This window comes from Musca vetustissima, unplaced genomic scaffold, assembly GCF_032173495.1.
Source record: "Musca vetustissima isolate MV318-11 ecotype Yass unplaced genomic scaffold, APGP_CSIRO_Mvet_v1 utg4053, whole genome shotgun sequence".
Lineage (NCBI taxonomy): Eukaryota > Metazoa > Arthropoda > Insecta > Diptera > Muscidae > Musca > Musca vetustissima.
The window spans coordinates 6,814-32,484 of record NW_026874010.1 but is presented as its reverse complement, the minus strand read 5'-3'; the positions used below and the strand labels follow the sequence as shown (position 1 = coordinate 32,484).

The 25,671-nt window shown below is 33.0% G+C and overlaps 1 protein-coding gene across 1 annotated transcript in view; it reads left to right on the top strand.

The window, feature by feature from the left end:
* Nucleotides 1–24,607, top strand: part of LOC133329953 (serine-rich adhesin for platelets-like) — a 42,560-nt gene extending 17,953 nt beyond the window's left edge. Inside the window, exons 4-5 of the mRNA XM_061538413.1 lie at nucleotides 21,051–22,035; nucleotides 24,360–24,607. Of these exons, the coding sequence (XP_061394397.1) occupies nucleotides 21,051–22,035; nucleotides 24,360–24,508 (1,134 nt within the window). The 3' untranslated portion in view covers nucleotides 24,509–24,607. The remainder of the gene's footprint in view (nucleotides 1–21,050; nucleotides 22,036–24,359) is intronic.
* The last annotated feature ends 1,064 nt before the right edge of the window (nucleotides 24,608–25,671 follow it).

Genomic DNA, 25,671 nt, shown 5'->3' with positions numbered 1-25,671 from the left:
CAAAAAACACACTCGCACACAAACAACAGCACGTGATATCTGCCCAAAAAGAAATCTATAAAATGTTGTTGTGTGCATTTAGGCGCATTCCCTTTCGCTTTGACGTTTATTTTAATTAGTTCTTGCAAAAATGAAAAAAAACAACACACAGAGATTCGTATGAAAATAATAATAATAAAAATCTATGGTATTTGGAGGATGTCTACGCTGCGTTACATTGTGTGAGCCGACTAAAAATAACTAGGCGGACCCTGCGAAATCTATCTGTCTCATTCCCCGGGTGTAGGTTTTTTTCGTTTTTTAATATTCACCCATGGTTCAGGTTCATGGCAAACACATCGCATGTGTCGCGTAGACAGATACCAAAAGAGGATTCAACAAATTTTCACAACGCACTGCATCCGTCCATGGTTAGGGAAAAAAGTAATAATAACAAAAAATCACAAAAAAGTGAGTAAACAGCTGAACGACAACCAAATCCTATGCAAAAACGCCTAAAAAGCCACTTCACTTTGTGTGGAAAAAAATACACACGTACGCTGGAACAAAACACAACAAAAAAATTAACGAAAATTATTTTTTTGTGATTTTCTATTTCAATGGCTTTGACACAAAAAGATAAGCAGGAAAACGGAATAACATGCGTGGGGTATGGCAAAAGAGGTAGAATTTTTTGAAAATCCCTTGAAATATTAGATGTTCTTGGATGCTCTAACTTTTCCCAGACCTCACGTTTATTTATTTAAAACATAGACGCACACATACTCACTGAATATTGCAATATTTTAAAATATATTTAAAACTCAAACATACACACACACGCTCTGATACCAATTGTCATCCTATATTTTGGATGCGAACGTACGTGGAGATCAGGTTCAAACCCAAAGGCAGCTGTACTCTAAGTGCGTTCTTTATTCTTGTTTTAGGAACATTTGTTGGCGTAACTATCCATTTTTTGTTTTTTTCTGCGGACTATAGCAGAAAAGCGCTAGAACACACAGACCCTAGAAATACTTCCAATGGAGTTTTTGTTGTTGTTGCACATAAAAAATAAATATCTCTCTACACCTCATGTATTTATTTCACAGTTCAAGGATTTTAGAGTTTTTGAAAAATATGCAAGGATTTGGTTATTTTTTTGTATCAAGCCAACGTTGTCTATTCTGGTGGCTCTGCCATAGATATTTTATTTTAATTATTTTTCATTTTTTTCAAAAACAACTTATGTCTGGATTTTAAATAAAACTGTCAGAAACATTTCAAAATAAACATGCAAACTTGAAAATAGTGGATATTTAAAGAGAAAAATTTAATTCAGCTGAGCTGAATTGGAGTTTTCGCAAAAGAAAACTAATTTAGCAAGACTGAATTATAATTTTTCACCTAATAAAGCTCATTCAGCTAGGCTAAATTGAAGTTTACATATTGGGAAACTAATTCAGCTAGGCTAAATCAAAGTTTACTTATTGGAAAACTAATTCAGCTAGGCTAATTTGAAGTTTACCTATTGAAAAACCAATTCAGCTAGGCTAATTTGAAGTTTACCTATTGAAAAACCAATTCAGCTAGGCTAAATTGAAGTTTACCTATTCGAAAACTAATTCAGTTAGGCTGAATTGAAGTTTACCTATTGGAAAACTAATTCAGCTAGGCTGAATTGAAGTTTACCTATAGGAAAACTAATTCAGCTAGGCTGAATTGAAGTTTACCTATAGGAAAACTAATTCAGCTAGGCTGAATTGAAGTTTACCTATAGGAAAACTAATTCAGCTTGGCTGAATTGAAGTTTGCCTATAGGGAAAACTAATTCCGCTTGGCTGAATTGAATTTTGCCTATAGGAAAACTAATTCAGCATGACTGAATTGAAGTTTGCCTATAGGAAAACTAATTCAGCATGACTGAATTGAAGTTTGCCTATAGGAAAACTAATTCAGCATGACTGAATTGAAGTTTGCCTATAGGAAAACTAATTCAGCTTGGCTGAATTGAAGTTTGCCTATAGGAAAACTAATTCAGCTTGGCTGAATTGAAGTTTTACATATAGAAAAACTAATTCAGCTAGGCTATTTTAAAGTTTACCAATTGGAAAACTAATTCAGCTAGGCTGAATTGAGGTTTACCTATAGTAAAACTAATTCAGCTAGGTTAAATTGAAGTTTACCTATAAGAAAACCAATTCAGCTTGGCTGAATTGAAGTGCTCGTAAAAGAAAAAATTTCAGTTTGGCTAAATTTAATATTTCTTGTGTAATTTCAGTAATTTAATATCTGTAATATGACCTCTCATCTTTGACCTCTGTGACAATATTAAATTCAAGGTTAATATCCTTATATCAGTATCATGTTGCAATATAGGGAAGATTGTTTTGTATATTTGTGTGTATTTGTACAAAATTTGGTCGTAGACGATTGAAGAGTTCCTTGACACCAATCAAAGTGTTTTTCTTGATATTTGTCGGGAAAAACGAAGGCAGAAAATTGCACGAAGAAAATTAAAAGACGACGTTAAAAGGTTATTGACTCACTTGTTTTGACTGCTAACAAACAAATTCTTATATATTTATACATACAGTAGACCCTGCTTATATGCCATCAGATTTGTTTAATTGTATTTTCGGCTATGAATTTTGATTTTTTTCTCGGACCAAGCAATTTCACATTTCGATGTTTTCATTACATAGCCAACACCGCCTGTATGTACATCTGTATAAGGGAGATACACTAAAATACGCACACACACACACCCACTAGACAAAATGACTATCATCAAACTAAGGCAGTTCATTTGCCGGCATAACGATGTCAACAAAGACTAGAATGACGACGACGAAGACGACAAAGACAACACACCAGACGCATTTGGATCGATATTTGATTATTATTTTATACAAAAACGCACATACACACACAAAAACATAGATGGAGACGCATCTAGCCATCCACGTTAAGGTTAAGGGTCTAATGGGCTATCCTAACAGTGTTGCCGTTGATTTTGTAGAAAAATATTTTGTTTTACGATCTAAGGACTATAAAGGCTTAGATTTTTATAAATGCGTAGATTTGTTAAATAATTTTTTTAAGGACCAACAAGGCATAGTTTTTTTAAAGATTATTTTCTGAAGGACCAACAAGGCGTAAATTTGTTAATAAATATTTATTGAAGGACCAAAAAGGCGAAGATAAAATATTTTTTCAAGGACCAAAAAGGCCTTGATTGAAAAAAAAAATCAAGGACCAGAAAGGCCTTGATTAAAAAAAAAAAATATTTTTCAAGGACCAAAACAGACCTTAATTTTTAAATAAATATGTTTTCAAGGACCAACAAGGCGTAGATTTTTAAAATAAATTTTTATTATGACCTAGCTAGGCGTAGATTTTTAAAATAAATTTTTATTATGACCTAGCTAGGCGTAGATTTTTAAAATAAATTTTTATTATGACCTAGCTAGGCGTAGATTTTTAAAATAAATTTTTATCAAGGCCTGACGAGGCGTAGATTTTTCAAAAGAATATTTTTTCAAGGCCTATCGAGGCGTAGATTTTTCAATAGAATATTTCTCCAAGGCCTATCGAGACGTAGATTTTTAAAAAGAATATTTTTTCAAGGCCTATCGAGGCGTAGATTTTTCAAACGAATATTTTTTCAAGGACTATCGAGGCGTAGATATTTCAAAAGAATATTATTTTTTCAAGGACTAACGAGACGTAGATTTTTAAAAAGAATATTTTTTCAAGGCCTATCGAGACGTAGATTTTTCAAAAGAATATTTTTTCAAGGCCTATCGAGGCGTAGGTTTTTCAAAGGAATATTTTTTCAAGGCATATCGAGACGTAGATTTTTCAAAAGATTTTTTTAGATATTTTCAAGGCCTATCGAGACGTAGATTTTTCAAAAGATTTTTTAGATATTTTCAAGGCATATCGAGACGTAGATTTTTCAAAAGATTTTTTTAGATATTTTCAAGGCCTATCGAGACGTAGATTTTTCAAAAGATTTTTTAGATATTTTCAAGGCCTATCGAGACGTAGATTTTTCAAAAGATTTTTTTTTTTAGATTTTTTTAAGGTCTATCGAGATTTAGATTTTTCAAGAGAATATTTTTAAATTTTTTCCTTAAGTATTTTTCCCTTTTCGAGGCCCAGATTTGTTCCCCAAGGTCTTTCGAGGAGTAGTTATTTTTAAGAATATTTTTTAATGGCCAATAAAGGCGTAGATTTTTTAAGGAATATGAAATGTGGTAACTCTACGCCCACATCATCCAACTGACTGGCATATTGTCACCATATCCTTATTGAATTTTCATTTCATCACACATTGCACATTATCAACACATTTGAAGGACCCCATACCCCTGCAGACACAACAAAATTAAATTGCCAATGAGCCGTTCAATGGCATGGATTTTCTTCTCTCTTGTTTCCATTTTCCATTCGAAGACATTCGAATGAGACTGCCAAGAATATCTCTTTAAAAAATTGCTCTTTATGTCCTTTTTTCCATGATTTTGTTTTTTTTCTCCTTAAAATGAAATTTCTGGATACAAAAAATTATCAAGTTTGTTGTTTATTTTTCTCTTACGATACGATGGCCGCCGCTGGCCCTATTTGTCTCAAAGTCAAAGCATAAAAGTGAGTACAGCCCCCCTCCTTCCCACCAATAATTTCTCTATAAAAATGCAAGGTTTTTTTCTATTTCGGATTTTTGTAAAAATGCGAGTTCACTGTCCTTTAATTGAATTTTGTTCAGTGAACTTTGTTAGATGCTATATACGTATGTGTGTGTGTGAGTCATACATATATATTTGTATTAGAGACAGTATGACGAAAGCCCTTGTCTCTTTGTTTGATTGCATAGAGGTTTTCGACATACATATATATATAGTTATTTTTCTGGCTTTGTGTTTGTGGGTGTAGCCTGGGTGTGTGTGTGTGTATGTGAGTCGGCTGTGTTTCGCCCATTCACTTTTCTTTTCGTATTTTCCCTTTTTACGAGAATTTTGTATTATTAGTTGTTGTTTATGTTTTCAGGGCAAATGACTTCTTTACGCGTGTTCTTGTCATCATTCAGCTAATGTTGATGACTTTTCATGCATTCGGAATTTTGTTATTGTTTGTGAATATTTTGATTTTCAAAGGACAAAGGATATTTTTGTGGTTTATGGTTTAACGGCAGCGAAATGTGCAATATTGAAAAGTTATTTGACATTTAATACGTTACATAGGAGAATATTTTTAAGGACAAACAAGGCGTAGATATTTAAAAAAATATTTTTTCAAGCACCAGAACAAGTCGTAGATATTTAAAAGAATATTTTTTTCAAGGACCAAAACCAGGCGTAGATATTTAAGAGAATATTTTTTTAAGGACCAAAACAAGGCGTAGATATTTAAAAGAATATTTTTTCAAGGACCAAACTAAATTTTTGACTGAAATCTCTTATTAAAGTTCATGTTTTTAATTCCATCTCCTTCCACTTGCTTTTTAATTTTTTCGCCAAAAAAATCTAACCAGTTAAAAAATTGTCTTTAGGTCATGAATTCGGTATCAAACCACCACTATAATGAAAATTCATTATTTCGACCACACCCCCAATAGCCTAGAAAGTTTAAAGTACAACAAAAAACATAGTCATCAAAAACCCCGTACTTGGTCAACCATCCACTTATGCAGAGATTAACAGCAACTCCAGCAATTTAACAATGTTATCCACGTTGTTGTTGTTGTTTTTTTTTATTCGCAACAATAGACGGCGGGTGGAGACCTTAAGTTATAGAGCTCAACTCTCAATCTGCTCTAATAGTTAGCATTTAACATTGACCACACACATCGAAACATATTCGCCATTCACGATGCTAAGGATAATTCACTTACAGCCAGGGTAAAACGTTATTTCAACCATGCATCCAGCATCTTAACGGTGTGGGATTATGGATAGGAACAGTTAACAGAGAGGTAGCAAAAAATTTGAAACAAAAAATTATGTCAACCAGGAAAAATAGAAACTTCCCTGGAAAGGCTGAATTGAAGTTTACCTATAGGAAAACTAATTCAGCTAGGCTGAATTGAAGTTTACCTAAAGGAAAACTAATTCAGCTAGGCTGAATTGAAGTTTACCTAAAGGAAAACTAATTCAGCAAGGCTGAATTGAAGTTTACCTATAGGAAAACAAATTCAGCAAGGCTGAATTGAAGTTTACCTATAGGAAAACAAATTCAGCAAGGCTGAATTGAAGTTTACCTATAGGAAAACAAATTCAGCAAGGCTGAATTGAAGTTTACCTATAGGAAAACTAATTCAGCAAGGCTTAATTGAAGTTTACTTATAGGAAAACTAATTCAGCTAGGCTGAATTGAAGTTTACCTATAGGAAAACTAATTCAGCTAGGCTGAATTGAAGTTTAGCTATAGGAAAACTAATTCAGCTTGGCTGAATTGAAGTTTAGCTATAGGAAAAATAATTCAGCTGGGCTGAATTGAAGTTTACCTATAGGAAAAATAATTCAGCTGGGCTGAATTGAAGTTTACCTATAGGAAAAATAATGCAGCTGGGCTGAATTGAAGTCTACCTATAGGAAAACTAATTCAGCAAGGCTGAATTGAAGTTTACTTATAGGAAAACTAATTCAGCAAGGCTGAATTGAAGTTTACCTATAGGAAAACTAATTCAGCAAGGCTGAATTGAAGCTTACCAATAGGAAAACTAATTCAGCTTGGCTGAATTGAAGTTAACCAATAGGAAAACTAATTCAGCTTTGCTGAATTAAAGTTTGCTTCTAGGAAAACTAATTTAGCTTGGCTGAATTGGAGTTTACCTAGGCTAAATTGGAGTTTACCCAAAGAAAAACTACTTCTGTTCGGCTGATTTGAAGCATATCTTTCCCAAAAATTATATTTCCAACTACGCTTCTGCCACAAAACCATGTCAACTTTGCCCATCATCCAAATAATATTTTTTGCTGTTTTTGTACAATATCAGAGTCAAATCATCATGTTTAGCCTTAATATCTAAAACGGTATTAGATTTGGGGGTCTACTGGTCTTCTTGCAACAGGCCATGTCACCATCGTCCACATCGCCGTGGTCGTCGTCATCGCCATCATCATCAACTCAATTGCATATTCATTGTTAGACGACAGCGATGTCAGGCGAGCTCCAACAACTCCATCCTAATTCCTGGGATTCAGAGTTTTTTTGGTCAACGATTTTTTTTTTTTTTATTTTTTATGTGATGGCCACAAGGAGTTTTTATGGAGACTTTTGCTTTTTGCATATCACGATTGCAGCATCTAAACTTCATAGAGAATGTGCTGGTCGTTTTTTCGTAGAAGTTATCTGGCATAGAAAACATGGTTACAAGTGGAGAAAAAATTGTTAACTTTTCTAAGCTAACATCGTCAGCGTTAACACACCTCCCTCTTCACTCTGAGCTCTAAACGCATTTAATAGAGTTTAGTGGCCAGAGATGTTTTCTTTTTTTTTGCAAAAATTTTTTCTCCAACTGAATTTTCACTTTAACCATATGGTGGTCATGATGTTAGTTTCTCATTGAATTTTAGGTTAGGTTTTCCAACTTTTTTCTTCTTTTGTTACGGTTTCATTGCATAAAGGTTCGCCCCACATGCCTATGCAAATTACTAACTGCTGCTGTCGTGCGGTCATCATCAAATGATGTTAATCGTAAGCTCTCCTCTATATTGACGCAATTTACCAATGTGTAACAGCAAAAAAAAAAACTATCATGCCACAATATTCTGTTAACCCTATCAAAAACGGCGTAACTTTTTCTTTATGAGTTCTAGATAGGCCATTCTATTGATATCGATTGATTTCAGCGAGTTCATAAATGTACGTTGAGGGGAAAGGTGGAGGGAATTTAGTTTCCTAAACGTTTGTTGTAACCTTTAAGGTTTTTGAATTAAAGTTTTTATTTTTTTTTTTTCAATTTACTATTGGATCCCTGATTCAGCTAGCCAAATTGTAGGTTATCAATGCTAAACACCCGGAAAAATACTTATAAGAAACCTTATTCAGTAAGGCTGAATTAATGTTCTCCTAAATTAACACCTGTTAACAAGCATGAGTTGAAACTTTCCCATAAGAAAACTTATTCATCAATGCTGAATTTAAGTTTTTCTATAGTAAAATTGATACGACAAAGCTAAGTCTGTGTTTTAATTTCATAAAACATATTCCTCTAGGCTTTATTAAATTATAATAAAATATATTCAGCTTGCTGAATTAAAGTTTTATTGCAAGAACACATATTAGCTGGGTTGCATTGAAATTTGTCTATAATAAAACATATTCCTCTGAAATTAATCACCTTTTTTATAAGAAAACGCATATTCAGCTCAGCTGAATTGCTGTTTTACTATATTTTCAGCTTAGATAAAATGTAAGGAAACGTATTCAGTCAATTCAGCTTAGCTGAATAGAAGTTTTACTACAGTTAACCGAATTCAGCTCAGCTTAATTGTTGTTTCACTACTGTTAACATGGTCCATCTCAGCTGAATTGCTGTTTTACAAGAGTTAATCCAATTCAGCTAAGCAAATTTATTATTTTCCTCATGAGATCTGTATGAAAACGCATTCAGTTAATTCAACTAAGCTGAATTGAAGTTGTATTGCTTTTATCGTAATTCAGTTCAGCTAAATTGCTGTTTTACTACAACTAACATAATTCAGCAAAGCTGATTTGTAATTTTTCCTTTAAAAGCACATTTTTAGCTTAGCTGAACTCCAGTATAAAGCATTAATTTAATTTATTAATTCAGCAAAGCTGAATTGCAGTTGTTCTTCTGTTATCGTAATTCAGCTCACCTGAATTGCTGTTTTACTACAGTTAACCTAATTCAGCTAAACTAATTTGTAATTTTCCTTTCATAGAACATTTTGTGTTTAGAGCAGAACTGTAGGAAAACGTATTCGGTTAATTCAGCTAAGCTGAAATGAAGTTGCAGTACTGTTATCGTAATTCAGCTAATCGGTATTACTGATTAACAACAGTTAACGTAATTCATCTAAGCTGATTTGTAATTTCCCTTTAAAACAACATTTTCAGCTTAGCAAAACTGCAGCATAATAATTCAGATTAGCTGAATTGAAGTTGTACTACTGTTATCGTAATCCAGCTCAGCTGAATGACTGTTTTACAACCGTTAACCTAATTCAGCTAAGCTTATTTGTAATTTTCCTATCATAGAACATTTTAAGTTTAGCAGAACTGTAGGAAAACGTATTCAGTTAGCTCAGCTAAGCTGAATTGAAGTTTTACTACAGTTAATCTAATTCAGCTCAGCTGAATTGCTATTTTAATTCAGTTAGCCTTATTCAGCTCAGCTGAATTGCAGTTCTACTACAGTTAATGTAATTCAGCTCTGCTGAATTGCTGTTTTACAACGGTTTACATAATTTAGCTAAGCTGATTTGTAATTTTCCTTTAAAATAACGTATTCAGTTAATTCAGCTAAGCTGAATTGAAGTTTTACTACAGTTATCGTAATTCAGCTCAGCTGAATTACTATTTTACTACAGTTAACCTAATTCAGCTCAGCTATATTCCAAATTTTCTTTCGAAAATCCAACAGGTTTCACTTAATAACTTTAATTACGACGTCCTTTTATCGTTTTCAGATCGAGAAGACAGATCACAACATAAATTTTACAACAAAAAAAAACATCTGGGCTCTTGTAAGTTTAATCATGAGAATAATCCGCCATCTCCTTTGAAATTGTTTTAGTCCTCAATACCAATACAGAGTAATATCGTATGATCTTCGTCGTTAGCATATTTTCCATATTTCTCTTAATGGGTTCTTTTAAAAATACGTACAGAAAAAATAAACTCTACTGATATTAGGGTGTAACGATTTCAGCCACTAAATAATTGCTGTAATTTAGCATTTCAGGTTCATAGTTGTTGAACAACTTCATCGCAGAACATTTTTAATTTCGATCCACCTCTTGTTATAACCCTTTTTATAACCTAAACATTTTCGGTATATTGATGAACCTAGCAGTTTTGACATAGCCCTCTTTTGACTCCAATATTTTCCGTATATTGATGATCCTTGCAGTTTTCTCAGAGGACATAACCCTGATAAAGGGAAAATCGCAACGATGTTTTGTCATAGCTCTAAAAACGGGTTTTTACCGACTTTGAATATCCATCTTCTGGTGGCCAAACTTTACTCACTATCCACCCTAATAAATTATACCCTGCTTATTATTTTTCTAACACACACACTTACATTTTAGCAGGACATATATTTATTTTGTTTTAAATAAATAAAAATCTACAAGACATCAGTCATGTACGATTTTAATTGAAAAAATATTATTGAATGATTTGATTGCCAATATTCAATGACTTGTTTCTGTCCGGCCAACAAAGAGGCCTTTGAGGCTAACAACAACAACTGCTGGTGGTCAGTAGCCACAACACAAAAACGCATTGCGACAAAACGTAAATTGAATTGAAACTCAAAAAAGCAAAAAAAAAAGAAAACATCAACTGCATCATGTCCTTCATAATCGAAAAATCAGCTATCATTATGGTTTCTGTTCTGTTTCTGTTTTTGTTGTTGTCGTTTGTAGTAAGACGACTTCGACATCATCATCAACAAAATGAAGTTGTCACCAAAAATTGTCATCAACTTACCACCACTTTTGAGGCCAAACATTATCAAATTTGTTTGTAATGTAATCGAAATAAAAAAAAACCTGCTACTCATTTTCTGATAGACCCTACTGACCCACAAAAATAAAATTTTTGTGATGGCGCCTACTATGCATTTTTTGGGGAGGTGGGTCATTCTTACTGCTATTTACCATGGCAAATTGAAAAGTCATTTCGGACAAAAACATCTATGTATTTACCCTTTTGTGGTCATGATCTGCATTTTGGCTACGATTAGGTAAACACACATCCATGCCGGGCAATGGTCACTCATTTTGTGCCCAGCATTGAATGGAAACTTTGTCATTGATTTTCGTATTTTTGCTGCATCATATCATGAGGTAATATGGTAATTGGGGGAATTTACATATGTGGTGGTGGTAGTAGTACTACACACGTAATAGATCTTTGGATCAATATTAGTCTAATGTAATTTACTTAATGGAGATGTAACAGAATATAGACTTCGTGGGGAGTGTGGTGAGGTTTAAAATTACTAATTTAAGGTTGCACAGAACGTAAAATTTTCCAAAAAAATAGTGAATAGAAAATATTGAAAACTTCAGTTATAAGAATTGTAATTTTGGTATTGAAAAAATATCCTCTTTTTATACCCTCCACAAAATTTGTCATTCCGTTTGCAATACCTAGAAATATTCACCGGAGAACTCAGGATAGAGATCTCAATATATAAGTTCCAGCTCTGTAATTTTGCACAAACATTACTAGTCCTCCTAGGATGATTGGTATTGCAAAAGGGATATATCGGTCCACGTGTTGGTGTAGTCCCCATATAACGGTACCCCCAATATTCGGTATTTTGGGCAGGTTTACCAACCGAACTGGCTATAATTTTGTATTTTTGGTTCTCATTGTAGATCACATATCCCTACAAAAAACCAATAAGGAAAGTAGCAAAGTCGGACGGGGCCAACTATATGCCCTTCACCACTTTGGGTATATTCAAGAGATGACTCCTAACAGACGTCGCAATTTTAAAAGACCAGTAAAATGAAATTGGATCCACATACATGTCATTCTGCAACCGATACTAATTTTTTCATTTGGTCAGATATAGAAGCTATATCTAAATCTGAACCGATTTTCAGGAATCTTAACACCCATTATTCTAGACCTAATTCATTACGCTGTGCCAAAATTTCGTGCAAATCGAGAGATATATAGGGACTTTGGTGCACCATTTATCTCAAATCGGACGAAAATATATATGAGAGCTATATCTAAATCTGAACCGATTTTCAGGAAACTTAACTCACATCATTCTAGACCTAATTCATTGGGCTGTGCCAAATTTCGTGCAAATCGAGAGATATATAGGGACTTTGGTGCACCATGTACATTAAATCGGATGAAAATATATATGGGTGCTATATCTAAATCTGACCTTATTTTTCCTAATTTCAATAGTGTTCGTCCTTGAACCAAATAAGTGACCTATGCCAAATTTCACCCAAATGGGATCATAAATGCGACCTGTACTTTGTTCACAAAAATACATGGACGGACGGACAGACGGACATGCGTAAATCGATTCTATGCATAGTGATTCTATGCATATTCGCAAAAGGAAATATGTGTCTATCTCTATTGGACAGGTTTTCAAATCGAACTGGCTATTATTTGGTAATTTGGGTTCTCATAGAATAACAAATATCCCTACCAAAAATTGTTTTTATTGGCCCGAGTTTCAGGGTACCACCCATATAACGGTACACCCAAATATTCGGTATTTTGTGCCAAAATTTCGTGCAAATCGAGAGATATATAGGGACTTTGGTGCACCATTTATCTCAAATCGGACGAAAATATATATGAGAGCTATATCTAAATCTGAACCGATTTTCAGGAAACTTAACTCACATCATTCTAGACCTAATTCATTGGGCTGTGCCAAATTTCGTGCAAATCGAGAGATATATAGGGACTTTGGTGCACCATGTACATTAAATCGGATGAAAATATATATGGGTGCTATATCTAAATCTGACCTTATTTTTCCTAATTTCAATAGTGTTCGTCCTTGAACCAAATAAGTGACCTATGCCAAATTTCACCCAAATCGGATCATAAATGCGACCTGTACTTTGTTCACAAAAATACATGGACGGACGGACATGCGTAAATCGATTCTATGCATAGTGATTCTATGCATATTCGCAAAAGGAAATATGTGTCTATCTCTATTGGACAGGTTTTCAAATCGAACTGGCTATTATTTGGTAATTTGGGTTCTCATAGAATAACAAATATCCCTACCAATAATTGTTTTTATTGGCCCGAGTTTCAGGGTACCACCCATATAACGGTACACCCAAATATTCGGTATTTTGGGGATTTTTAACGCGTTTTCCAACCGAATTGGCTATAATTTGGTATCTAGGATTATAATAGAATAGCAGATCTCCGTATCAAAAATGATTAATAATGATCCAAGTTTCACGATAGCCCCCATATAACGGACCACCCCCAATATTCTGTATTTTGAGGATTTTATACACGATTTCCAACCGAATTGGCTGCAATTCGGTATTTTAAGTTTTCACTCCATAGCACATATCCGTACCAAAAATTATTAATATTGCCCCAAGTTTCACGATAGCCCCCATAAAACGTACCCCCCCCCCCCAATATTCGGTATTTTGAGGATTTTAGACACGATTTCCAACCGAATTGGCTGCTATTCGGTATTTTAAGTTTTCATTGTATAGCACATATCCGTACCAAAAATTATTAATATTGGCCCAAGTTTTAGGGTAGCCACCATAAAACGGTGTCCCCTAATATTCGGTATTTTCGGGATTTTGGACAAGTTTTCGAACCAAAGTGGTTGTAATTTGGTATTTTGGGTTTTCATTGTATAGCACACCTCCGTACCAAAAATTATTATTATAGAGTCAAGTTTCAGGGTAGGCCCCCGTATAACGGTACCCCCAGTATTCGGTATTTTGGGGTTTTTGGATAGGTTTTCCAACCGAATTGGCTGAATTTTGGGTTCTCATTGAATAATATGTATCCATAGCAAAACTAATGAATATTGACCCAAGTGTCAGGGTAATTTAATGATTCCCCACATGGATCCCCATCTTAAGAATTTAGAGTATTAATTTTTTAACTTTCCAAAGTATGTTTTTGTTTACCTGCTGCCTAGCCTAATTTTAATTAGTAATATGCCTCTTCTTCCCCAGCCTATTTTTCACAAATTTCCCCATTTAGTAGTAGTTGCATCAAAATAATTAATATATTTAATTTTTTAGAATGTAATTTATATTTTGCTTACTTTTTTCCACCAACGCCATACCATTTTTGTTTTGTTACATAGCAAAATATTTAATGCACTCAATATTTTTTCAGAATAATTACATAGCAAATACAAAAAAAAATAATTTAAAATGAAAATATTTTATTTTTAAGAAAAAAAAATGAATTAATTAAAAAATATATTTTATAAAAAAATTGTGAAAAAACAAGAGGGGTGAACATTTCTAATTTTATTTCTTCATATTTAAACGTTGTCTGTGCAGTGTTTAATTTTTTTGGAAATCAAAATGTAAAAACATAATGGATTTGTCTTAACTAAAAAAAAGAAAAAACAAAGCTTTTGGTGTTGTGTGTATTGTTGTGTTTTTTTGTCTCAAAACTAAATACATAATATTAAGCGCAGTCGTAATTTACAACAAATGTGGGCAATATTTAAAGGAACAATATCATGTGAATTGTTCTCTTCATACTTTCAACAGAAAAATTTATATTAATTACACAACACATTTCTTTCTTTAATTGTTTACCTTTATTTCTCTGAGTGTATTTTTAGTTAATTTATTTTCGAACTCTTATGTGTGTGCGTGTGAAATGAAAGCTTTTACATAAAATAATTTTATTTAATTTTTACTCATGTGAATCATAAACAGTTTGATTGATTGAATTGGCATTTCAATATTTTGAAAACTAAAAAATTAATTGATTTCTTAATTACAATTCCGCCCCACACAATTAATTACTTAATTGTTGTTCAATTTAAGTTTTTTGAGATTAATCAATATTTTATGAGTGTGTATGTGTGTGTGTTTCTTATATGTTTTTCTCTATATATTTTTCTCTCTCTCTCTTTCTTGTTCTCTAAGTGTTTGTTCCATAACATATATATTGATGTGTATTTCTTTTATATATTGTTTTTTTATTTTTCATTAATTTTCTCCATATCGATGTGTATGTTTGTGTGTTTTTTCTGTTATTTTATCTCTTTTTTCCATCTCAATGTGTTGGTGTATTGTATTTCTTCTCTGTCTCTTTTGGAAGATTTAAAAGAAATCAATCATAAATATAATATTCAATGTTTTTATATCTGTGTGTGCGTGTGTCTTATATGCGTCTAAATGTTTGTATTATTCTTACAATAAAAAATATACTATTTTTTCTAAAAAAAAATCTTCAACTCAAAAATTAGGATACTGAAATATATATTTTTGTGGATATTTATAAAGGTGGGAAGTAAATTAGTATTTCCTCGTTTCAAAAACAAAACATCAATTTGAATCTTTAAAATATGCTGTAACGTTTTTTTCGATTAAAATATTTCTTTTAAAAATCATATTAAATATTCTCAAAATTCATTTAAAATGTAATCGTGCACATGAAAATTTATCGTATACATGCTTAACATTTAACGATGTTAAGTTCGGCCCGGTCGAGCTTTTTATACCCTTCACAATGAGGATGACAATCAAAATATCAGAAATTAATGAGGGCTCCTAGGAGAAAACTCATGTCATGATAGAACCTTACATATACCGACAAATAAGTGAGAAAAGATGACTGAAATTATCAAAATATCTAATAGTGGGATTACCCTAATATGGAGCTATAATAAAACGGAAATAAATATTGATATTTGAGAGCCAATGATAATACAAAATACCAAATTAAAACCAATTCGGTTGAGAATCGTGTCTAAAACTCTCAAAATACCGATTTGGGTCTTAATTAATAATTGTTAGTGGTGGTGATTCCGTTATGAGAACCCAAAACACCAAAATGCAACCAATTTGATTGAAAACAGTGTCAAGAATCCCCATATTAAGGGTATCATATTATGGAGGCTTATTTTTAATTGTGGGTCAATTTTTGATCGGGAGATTACATCCAATTCGGTGGGAAAACTTGTCCAAAATTCCCCTAAATACCAAATATTGGGGGGGTGCCGTTATACGGGGGCTACCCTAAAACTTGGGGCAATATTAATAATTATTACTACGGAAATGTTCTATACCGTGAAAACCCAAAATGCGAAATTAAATTGGCTTTGATTGGCTTTAATCGGTTGGAAAACGTGTCCAAAATTCCCTAAAATTCCGAATATTGGGGCTACCGTTATATAGGGGCTACACCAAAATGTGGACCGATAGATTCCATTTGCAATACCAAACAAAATTTCAGAGCTCTATCTTAAATATTTCGATCTCTGTAAACCGTTTTGGCATTGATTTGACTAATTTGGATGTTTCATCTCCTTGGAGGATATTTTCCGCCATCAAATATTTTTTTCGGTTTTGCTATTTCTGAGTTATCGATCTCTACCATAAGTTTTCGATTAATTTATTATCAGGGCCAAAAGAGAGAACGTCTATCCAATTATTTTGAAACCACTCCTTACCGACTTTTGACGTATGTTTGGTCGTTATATACATCTCTTCTTCAGCCCCGGGCAGAATCACGTTATTTAATACGCCACGATACATGAAATTGTTTTACAGTGCCTTTGCACTGTATTGATCTAGCAATTCTCCTTATGCTTTAAATTAGACTGAGATACGTCAGTCCAGTCCTCCATTTTGGATATTTGAATTGAAATGTACGTTGTCGAATTTATGTACTGAATAATTCGGCCTCTAACACCTTCTTCAAATTCTTTCATAATTTTTAAAACTAAGCGATTTCTTATTTGCTTAGCAAATGTCATGCAAAATAAATAGTTAGTTCATTTAGCTATTTGAACTCGATGTGCTATGTTGCCAACCGTGAGAAATATTACTAGAAAACATTTGACAGATAGTATCCGGTTCTACGGATCCGGTTAATACAAAATGGGTATCATTTTAAGGGTTATAGCTTTCCATTAAGTGGTGATATGATGGTGCTATCTCAAACCGTTTTGGAGAAACAGTCAAAAAAATGTGTTTTGGTCCCCGATTATTTTGAAAAACTCCCTAAATGTCGAATTTGGGTCCATTATAATCCTTCTGCAATCTTGACTCAAATAACAGACCACAATTTGCCCTTTCTAAAACGGAGCGATATTTAAAATAATATATATTATATTAACCGGGTCCGCAGAACCGGATATAACTGGGTACCCGTATCCGAACTTCCGAGTCAAATAATCGGGTATGTCCCCCAAGAAAAAATATATTCCCATAATTAGGGTAAAAATACCTACCTCTGGAAAAAATTTCAGAAAAATCTGATCGTTTTTAATAATTTAGAGTTAAGACCAAATTTTAATTGATTTTGCATTTGTCAGTAAAATTCGAAAGTCAGTTTTGAACACGGTTGACAAAATTGAACTGTCGACTTTAATCAAAGGCCAAACTCGAAAAGTCTAAAAAAGTCGACTTTTGCAAGGCTCTTCTCTGTAGCGACTCCAGCAAACCTACGCGTAAGATGGCGATTCCTTGATTGCTACCCACTTCCACTTTCGAAAGTCGGGCTTTTCCTTTTAGAATTCTCATTTCTTTTGAAAGATTCGTCTTCTTGATATTAGAGCCAGCTATGCAGCCCTCAATCGATGGATTCTCGAGCCGACGGGAATCTATTTTTCTTTTAAGCGGGCTTGACACTCGTCTCCTCTTCCAGAGATCTAATGATTTTCGTCTCTTCCGAGGAATTGAAGCTTCGATGAATTCTCTAGCCGACGGGAAGCGCTTTTTTAGGTGGGCTTGGTACTCGTCTGTTCTTCCGGAGACCTAATACTCTTTACCGCTATCGACGAAGTAAAGGAAAAGTCTAGTTTATTTATCTGAGCATTCACTTGCGGTTCGCATTTAATCCTCTGTTTCAATTTGGCCAGTGTCCCAGATATTCTGCTTTTTCGTTGTTATGAGCCCGGCGATTACCTTACTAATTTCCCTTGCTATCTTATCAATCTCTTCACTCCTCCGGTATTCTAAGACGGTAATGTTTGTCATAACCACATGTTCAGAGTCGGAATTTGAGTTCCCGACAGTCACGAAAGGTTGGATCGAGATTTTTCTTCCCCTCTGCTTCTTAAATTCCTATCCATTTTCGGCCCCATATCTGTGGAAGATGTTTGCTCACGGTTGCAGGATGGCAACAGGTCGTGACTCGTGGGCAGATAAACGACAATTTAGAATTGCTTCTTTGGTCCACCCCTTATTCGAACAAAGCAATTGATACGTCTACATTACTCATCGACTTTTCTATCATCCTATATGTCCGGCTGAGGTTTGAACATTGGTTCCTTTGGCATTTCTCGATTGTTGTCCGGCGTCTTGGCGCTCAAAGCCACCTCTTCCTATGGTTGCACAATATGCAGTTGTATACCATGAAAGAAAAATATTGTAGATAAATCCGTCACTACAAGAAAAATCACCTCTGAAAAGGGATGTTCTGGTATGATGTCAAATGTCCAAGCCATGACACGGTTGACTTTAATTCGAAGATACAATTTCGTAACAACCTTCGACATAAATTCAACATATTAAGTAACAACATTTGTAAGCCACATTGCCCAATATGCCTGATGAGCCGCTTAACTAATGGTGGAATGCGTGGAATAATGGTGGGACTGTAATATCTCATCTCGAAAGAGAAATAAAGGAAACATCTTTGTTTTCTAAATAGGTATATAACGCCTTGGAATAAATTGTTGATATAGGGATATATTTTTCTATAGCCCCCTGTATAGCGTTACATAAATATTTCAGGAAGTTTTAATCAAGATTCAAGTGTATGAGGATTTGTATTTCGTATTCGAAATACCAAAATATTGACCTACCTAGCGGAATTCTCTGTAATTCTAAATCAAAATGGTTTCATCAATGTTCATTAGTATTGTACAAATATTCCCCTCTTAATACAGTTCGTGATTGGGCGCCAAATAACAACTTAAAAACTTGTGCAAAACTGATACTCCTCTTTAGCAACTATTTTATATTAATTGTTAACTTATAAAAATCTCTAATTATCGATTTTTTATGGAAATTAGAAATCTTCGATAATTTGAAGTTATCGATAATTAATTATTAATTATCGAAAACCTAGTACTATCAGAATTAGTTAGTATGTGAAGAGCTTGTGAGTTGCCAAATTAACACGCACAGCAATAATGTTTTGCCTAAAAGTAGGCAATAGAATATGAACACACAAGCAATTGATGGTTTCCCATTAAAAACGACTAATCAGTATTTAGGGTTACCAATGCTCTCAATAAGAATAAATAATTGTTATATGTTATAAAGAATAACAAAAATATCCACAAAAATGTCATAGAAGTGTAATATTAAATTTACAACAAAAGCAAATATATTCTTAAAACCTATTTTATTTAAAATTAATATTTTAATTATGCAAATCACAAAACAAAAAAAGAATCAGCGCAAAAATTATGATTATGATTTAAACGGAAAATATTGAAATTATTGTCAAGAAGTTGATCTACGTTTTTTGGAAATGGCCTATTTAATTAAAACTGACATTTAAAAAAGTCTAAATGTGTTATTTATTTTAATTATCATTTTTTTGTTACATTCTTTCTTTCAAAATAAATGTTATTAAATGAAATGAAATAAATAAAAACTTTTTATATTTTTAATGCTAAGAAAACGTCAAAAAAGAAAAACAATGGAAAAAGAGTGGCTTACAATAAGGCAAGAAAATAAAAATAATTTATTTATATATATGAAATGCATATATATATACAATAAATTGTTTTTTCTTATACATTTTATGTTAATATATAATATGATTTTTGAAATATAAAATAAAACAAACTCTGTGGAAAAACTTCTTGAAAATATTTATTATATAACAACAAAAAACACTTGGAATTAAATTATAAGGAAATTAAATATATATTCGGCTTAGTATATTCTTTTTGGAAAAAATACTTTTTTTTTGGTTTTGAATGACATCCCTTTGTATATGTATGTATTTTTTGTACATATGTATGGGGGAAAATATTCATAAACTATAATCTAGAGCAAAAAAAAAACAAAACCTCATTTGGAACACTTCAAAATTGGCATAGCAGTTAAATTATATTCAAAAAATTTTTTTAAATGAAAAATTTTATATTTTTGTCTATAATTTATTTTTTTCAAAATTTTTGTCTTAAACTAATTGTATTAAGAATGAAAAAAAATTATCATCTACGACAAACGCTCTTTTTTCACCATTTGTTTGTATATGTTATGTTTAAATAAAAAAAATTAAAAAAATATATATGAAACAAACGCGGTTTAACCAACACACACTCGCTAAGTTTTTTTTTTTTGGAAAAGTGCGTAAAAATAAAATAAAAAAAAATACGAAACACACGTTTCTTTGACAGCGCCCAAACAAAAATCGAAATTCAACTTCTTGAGAAAAAAAAATAAGTAAATAAATGAAATAATAATTTAAAATATTAATTTTAAACAAAATAAAAGGATATTAGCACCACTAATAAACAACAACTACTTCTTAAGCAACAGAAACAACAACAATAACAACGTTCAGATATGAAAAATAAAAGAAAAAAATAAACGCTGAAACACCCTCTTGTTTTTGCGAAAATTAAAAAAAAAATAAGAAAATCTATTTTTTTGTTCAATATTAAAAAAAAAAACAAATCTATATTTTCTCTAGTATTTGAAATATTTTTTACAAATAAATCTTGGTATGAACTGAGTAAATGAATTACAACAATTACAAAAGTATAACCACATTCCAATACTTTTTTCCTTTCATTATAATTTTCCCACCACAAATGGACTTAGTTTTGAATTTGAAAATCCCCCTTAATTTCCCATTTTTTTAAATAAATATAGATTTTTTGTATTTGTTTTTTTTTTCTAAGACTTAATTTTTCTGTTTCCACTCTCCTTTTTTTTAATTTTTTATAAGAAATTTTAAAAATTGAAAATTTATTCTATAAAATATTTTTTTTCTATAAAAATCGTTATTTTTGAAATTAACGACAAAGAAAACGAAGAAGAAGCTTAAAAAAACTTTGTATTTCAAAAAAAAATTTTTCGAAACTCACAAAAAATCAAAATTAAAAACAAAACTGAAAAAAAAAACGATGAAGAAAAAGAAGTTGATGTTTGGATTTTTGTTTGGTGTTGTTGCAGGAAACGTCTGAATCGCCACATGGCTTAGGCTCTGCTGGCATTTCCAATGCCGGTGGCATTGGTGGTGGGTCCATTGGCAGTGGTGGTGTGGGCGGTGGTGCTGGCAGCAGTAGCCTCTGTCCCAGTGCCTCATCGTCCATCAACACTGCCTCCTCCTCCAGTTACATGCATGATCATCCGCGTACACCACCACCCTATTCCTGTGTTTATTGTGCTGCCGGTTTCCCCACCCAGAGTAAATTGACACGCCATATTCTGTCGCATTCGCTAAAGACATTGGAATACCGTGAAAGCGCCGCCACCCATCCCCTCTTACATCCGCACCTGTTGACGCACGACTTAAATATGTCACCGTTAGCATACCAAATGAACGCGGCCATGGCAGCCACAGCCGCCGGGGGTGATCCCCAGGAACAGGCGGCTGCCGTTGCCGCCATGGCCATGGATATTGATTTTGCCGCCGCCATAGCAGCGGCTGGTGGTTGTGCTTTTTCCTCGCTTGCCAGTTGTACGGGTCGTGGTTTGGATCTCGATGGAAGTGGTGGTGCCGGCGGCGGCGGTGGAGGTTCATCGTCATCGGGACGTGGTGGCCGCGATTCCAGAGGCGGTGCTGGCGGTGGTGGTCGTGGCAGTGGTCTGGACGATGATAGTCGCACCTCATCCGGTAATGGTGGTTGTCCCTCGAGCAGTCTATCGCTGTTAAGTGGCGCTGGTTCGTCAACATCGGCTGCAGCGGCGGCGGCCGCAGCTGCTGCAGCAGCAGCCAGTTCATCGGCCTCATCGCTGCTGGGTTCGTCCGCAATGTCGTCCAATGATCCGAATAGTGTTGTTCTATGTAAATTCTGTGGTAAGAGTTTTCCCGATGTTACCTCACTCATACAACATTTGCCGGTGCATACCGGTGATCGGCCGTTTAAGTGTGAATTTTGTGGTAAAGCGTTTAAATTGCGTCATCATATGAAAGATCATTGTCGTGTTCATACAGGTAAGTGTTGCGGAAATTTTGTTTTTTTATTATTTTTTTTTTCATTCTTTATTTGAAAAAAGAAACAGAAAGAAATTGTGAATTTTGAGATAAAATTTTGAAATTTTTCTGTAAGGCTAAAAATTTAATAAAAGAGTACTAAATGTGGTACCATTTGTATTTGGCGAACCGGTAGAGCTAGAACTCTTAAATTTGAAATGAGGCTAATTGGTAGAGATTTTGCAAAATCGAACTATAAGTATCCGAAAAGTACTAAAATGTACTAATTTGTTTAAACACAAATTTAGTACAAAATGTACTAAATTTGTTACAATTTCGTTGCATGTGAACGGGCAGAGCTAAATATTTGAAATTTGGAATGCGAATTAAGGTTGAGAAGTAGGGTCGATATGAAGAGGTGGGAAGTGTGTACACGAAAAGTACTAAACCGTACTAAATTTGGTACAATTTGAAATTAACATTACCGTCGGAGTGTAGAGTGGGGATATCCCGATAATTTTGTTTAAGAAGTAGGGCCGATATAAGGAGGTTGTTTTGGAAGAGCGTACGAAAAGTACTAAATTTGGTACAATTTTAAAATAACATTACCGTCGGAGTGTAGGGTTGGGATATGTAGGTGATTTTTCTTTAAGAATTATGATCGATATAAATAGATGGTTTTGGAAGTGTGTACTCATATATACGAAAAGTACTAAACGGTACATAATTTGGTACTATTTGTATTTGGATGAACAGATGGATGGAAATTTGAAACTAACATTACCATCGGAGTATAGGATAGGGATATGTAGATAATTTTGTATTTGTGTACCTTAGTGTACGAAAAGTACAAAATGGTACTATGTTCAGTACAATTTGGATTTGGGCGAATCGATAGAGTTTTCATACAGAGAATTGGAAAAAAGATTACTACTGCATTATAGACTTGAGATATGTAGGTAGTTTAGGAAATTCGTACTAATGTGCTCTAAATGGTACTAAATTTGGTACAATTTGAATTTTGGGTGAACCGATAGACCTGTAATCTTAAAAATTGAAGTAAGGATCGCTGTTGGAGTGTAGTTTGGGAAATTCGTACTAATGTGTAATAAAGGCTGGACCTTAGGAAATATGATTTCCTTCAGTTGTATGTTATGTATGATATAGGTAGTTTTGGAAATTCGTACTAAATCGTACTAAATTTGGTACAATTTGATTATTTATGTAAACCGATAGAGCTGGAATTATGAAATTTTTTGTTAGGATCAGGTTTGGGGTGTAGGATTGGAATATGTATAGTTCTGGAAATTTGTACTAATGTGTACTAAATGGTACTAAATTTGAATTTAAGTGAACTGATAGGGCTGGAATTCTAAAAATGGGAAATAAGGTTTCTATTTGTTGTATGATATAGGTAGTTTTTTGGAAATGCATACTAATGTGTACTAAATCGTACTAAATTTGGTACAATTTGAATTTTCAGGTAAACCATTACATTTGGAAATTTGGAATTAGGATCGCTGTTGGGGTGTAAAATTGAGATATGTAGGAAGTTTTGGAAATTCGTACTAATGTGTACTAAATGTGATACAATTTGGAGTTAGGGTTAACCAATCGGGCTGGAATCCTGAAATTGGGAAACATAATTTAAATTGAAGTACTTATTCTTATTATTATTTTTTTGGGAAAGCGATAGAGCTGGAATCCTAAAATTTAGTGTTAGCATCACTGTTGGTATTTTTGGAAATTCGTACTAATGTGTACTAAATTTGGTACAATTTGGAGTTAGGATGAACCGATCGAGCTGGAATTCTGAAATTGAGAACTATGATTTGTAATGGCTATATGATATAGACAGTTTTACAAATTTGTACTAAATGGTACGAAATTTGGTACAATTTGAATTTTGGTGTAAGTCGATAGAGCTGGAATCCTGAAATTTGTTGTTAGGATCACTTTTGGGATGTAGGATTGGGATATGTTGGAAAGTTTGGAAATTTGTACTAATGTGTACTAAATTTGGTTCAATTTGTAGTTAGAGAAAGTCAAAACATCCGAATGATACGAATCAAGACTTCACGGCGAGCTTGCTCCTTTACACAAGAGACCCCTAGCAAGAAATTTACTATATTTACTAAAAATACATACATGTTCGCTACGTGAACAAATCTATTATATTCGTGTGCCGACAGTACTCGTGAACAAATCTATTATACTCGTGTGCCGACAATACCCGATAGTACCCGATAGCAAGATTTCTTTCTGTTTCTTGTATGTTTTTGTTTTTTAATTTTTTTTTTCTTAAGAGCTATATATCTGAAATATGTATCTTGATCTTGATTTAGGTGAACGTCCATTTCGATGTCAAATGTGCGGCAAGACATTTTCACGATCAACGATATTGAAGGCGCACGAAAAAACTCATTTTCCCAAATATGCCCGGAAATATTTGACCCCAAGTCCGGTGGATACAAAAGATGAGTTGCCGCAATAGTGAAACGATTTTAGTTTATTATTAAATTATTATTATTATTACTATTATTATTATAATAATAACAATTATAATATAATAAACCAAAATAATAACAACAACAATAATGGCAACATCATCAGCAGCAGTAACAACAATAATATTATTAATAATAATAACAACAACAATAATACCTACAATTACAACAATGTGAATATTAAAAATGACTATGATAACATACCACAACAACAACAACAACATCAAGAACCATCACCACCACCAGCAACACAACAACAACAACCACAGCAACAATATCAGTATCAGTATCAACAACACAACTATTACTAAAACAAAACAGTTGTTACTGATTTGAACGTGAAAACGGGGGAAATTTGTGATATTTGGTGGAAATTTTCCCAAAACTGAAATTTTTTCCCATTAAGGGAAAAAGAGAAATATTGTAAAAAAAGTGATTTTTTATATATATGTAACCCAACTGTATAGAAGACCCTTTAATTATGCATCAAAGGAAAACAAAATGATTTTAAGAATATTTTAATTCAAAATCGAGGGGGAAGAAAAATTAATTTAAAAATTTCATCCCCCGCCTGAAACCCAAAAAAGAGACCGACCGCCTCTCCCCCTTATGGGATTTTAGTGAAGAAATGTGTAAAGGAAATAAGAATATCAATTGAAAGAAAATATAATTTAAATCCAATAAGACACGAGAAAACTAAGAGTTGAATGTATAAAATACATACAAACAAATATATACTTATTATATATACATATATATAGAGTATATGCAAGGATTATACATGGATTTTTTTGTAATAAAAATTATCAAACAAAAAAAAATTATATATCTATATTTAGAGAAACTGAAAGAAGAAGATGCTGAATACATATTGAAATTTATGCCTACATACATATATATAGAAGAAGATCAATATATATATAGAAAACCTATAAAGACAAACCAAAACTGTTTCACACACACACAATATGACATTAGGATTTATAGGCAAAAATAATATTTAAAAGTAAAGACAATGAAAAAAATAAAAACAGAATGCTTTAGCAAACACTCCCTCCTGGCTTAAAACAAAGAGAAAAAAATAAGCGGACAAGACCTGCTAATAGATAACAAATTATATAGCATTTAGAGACAAAAACCAATAATATTT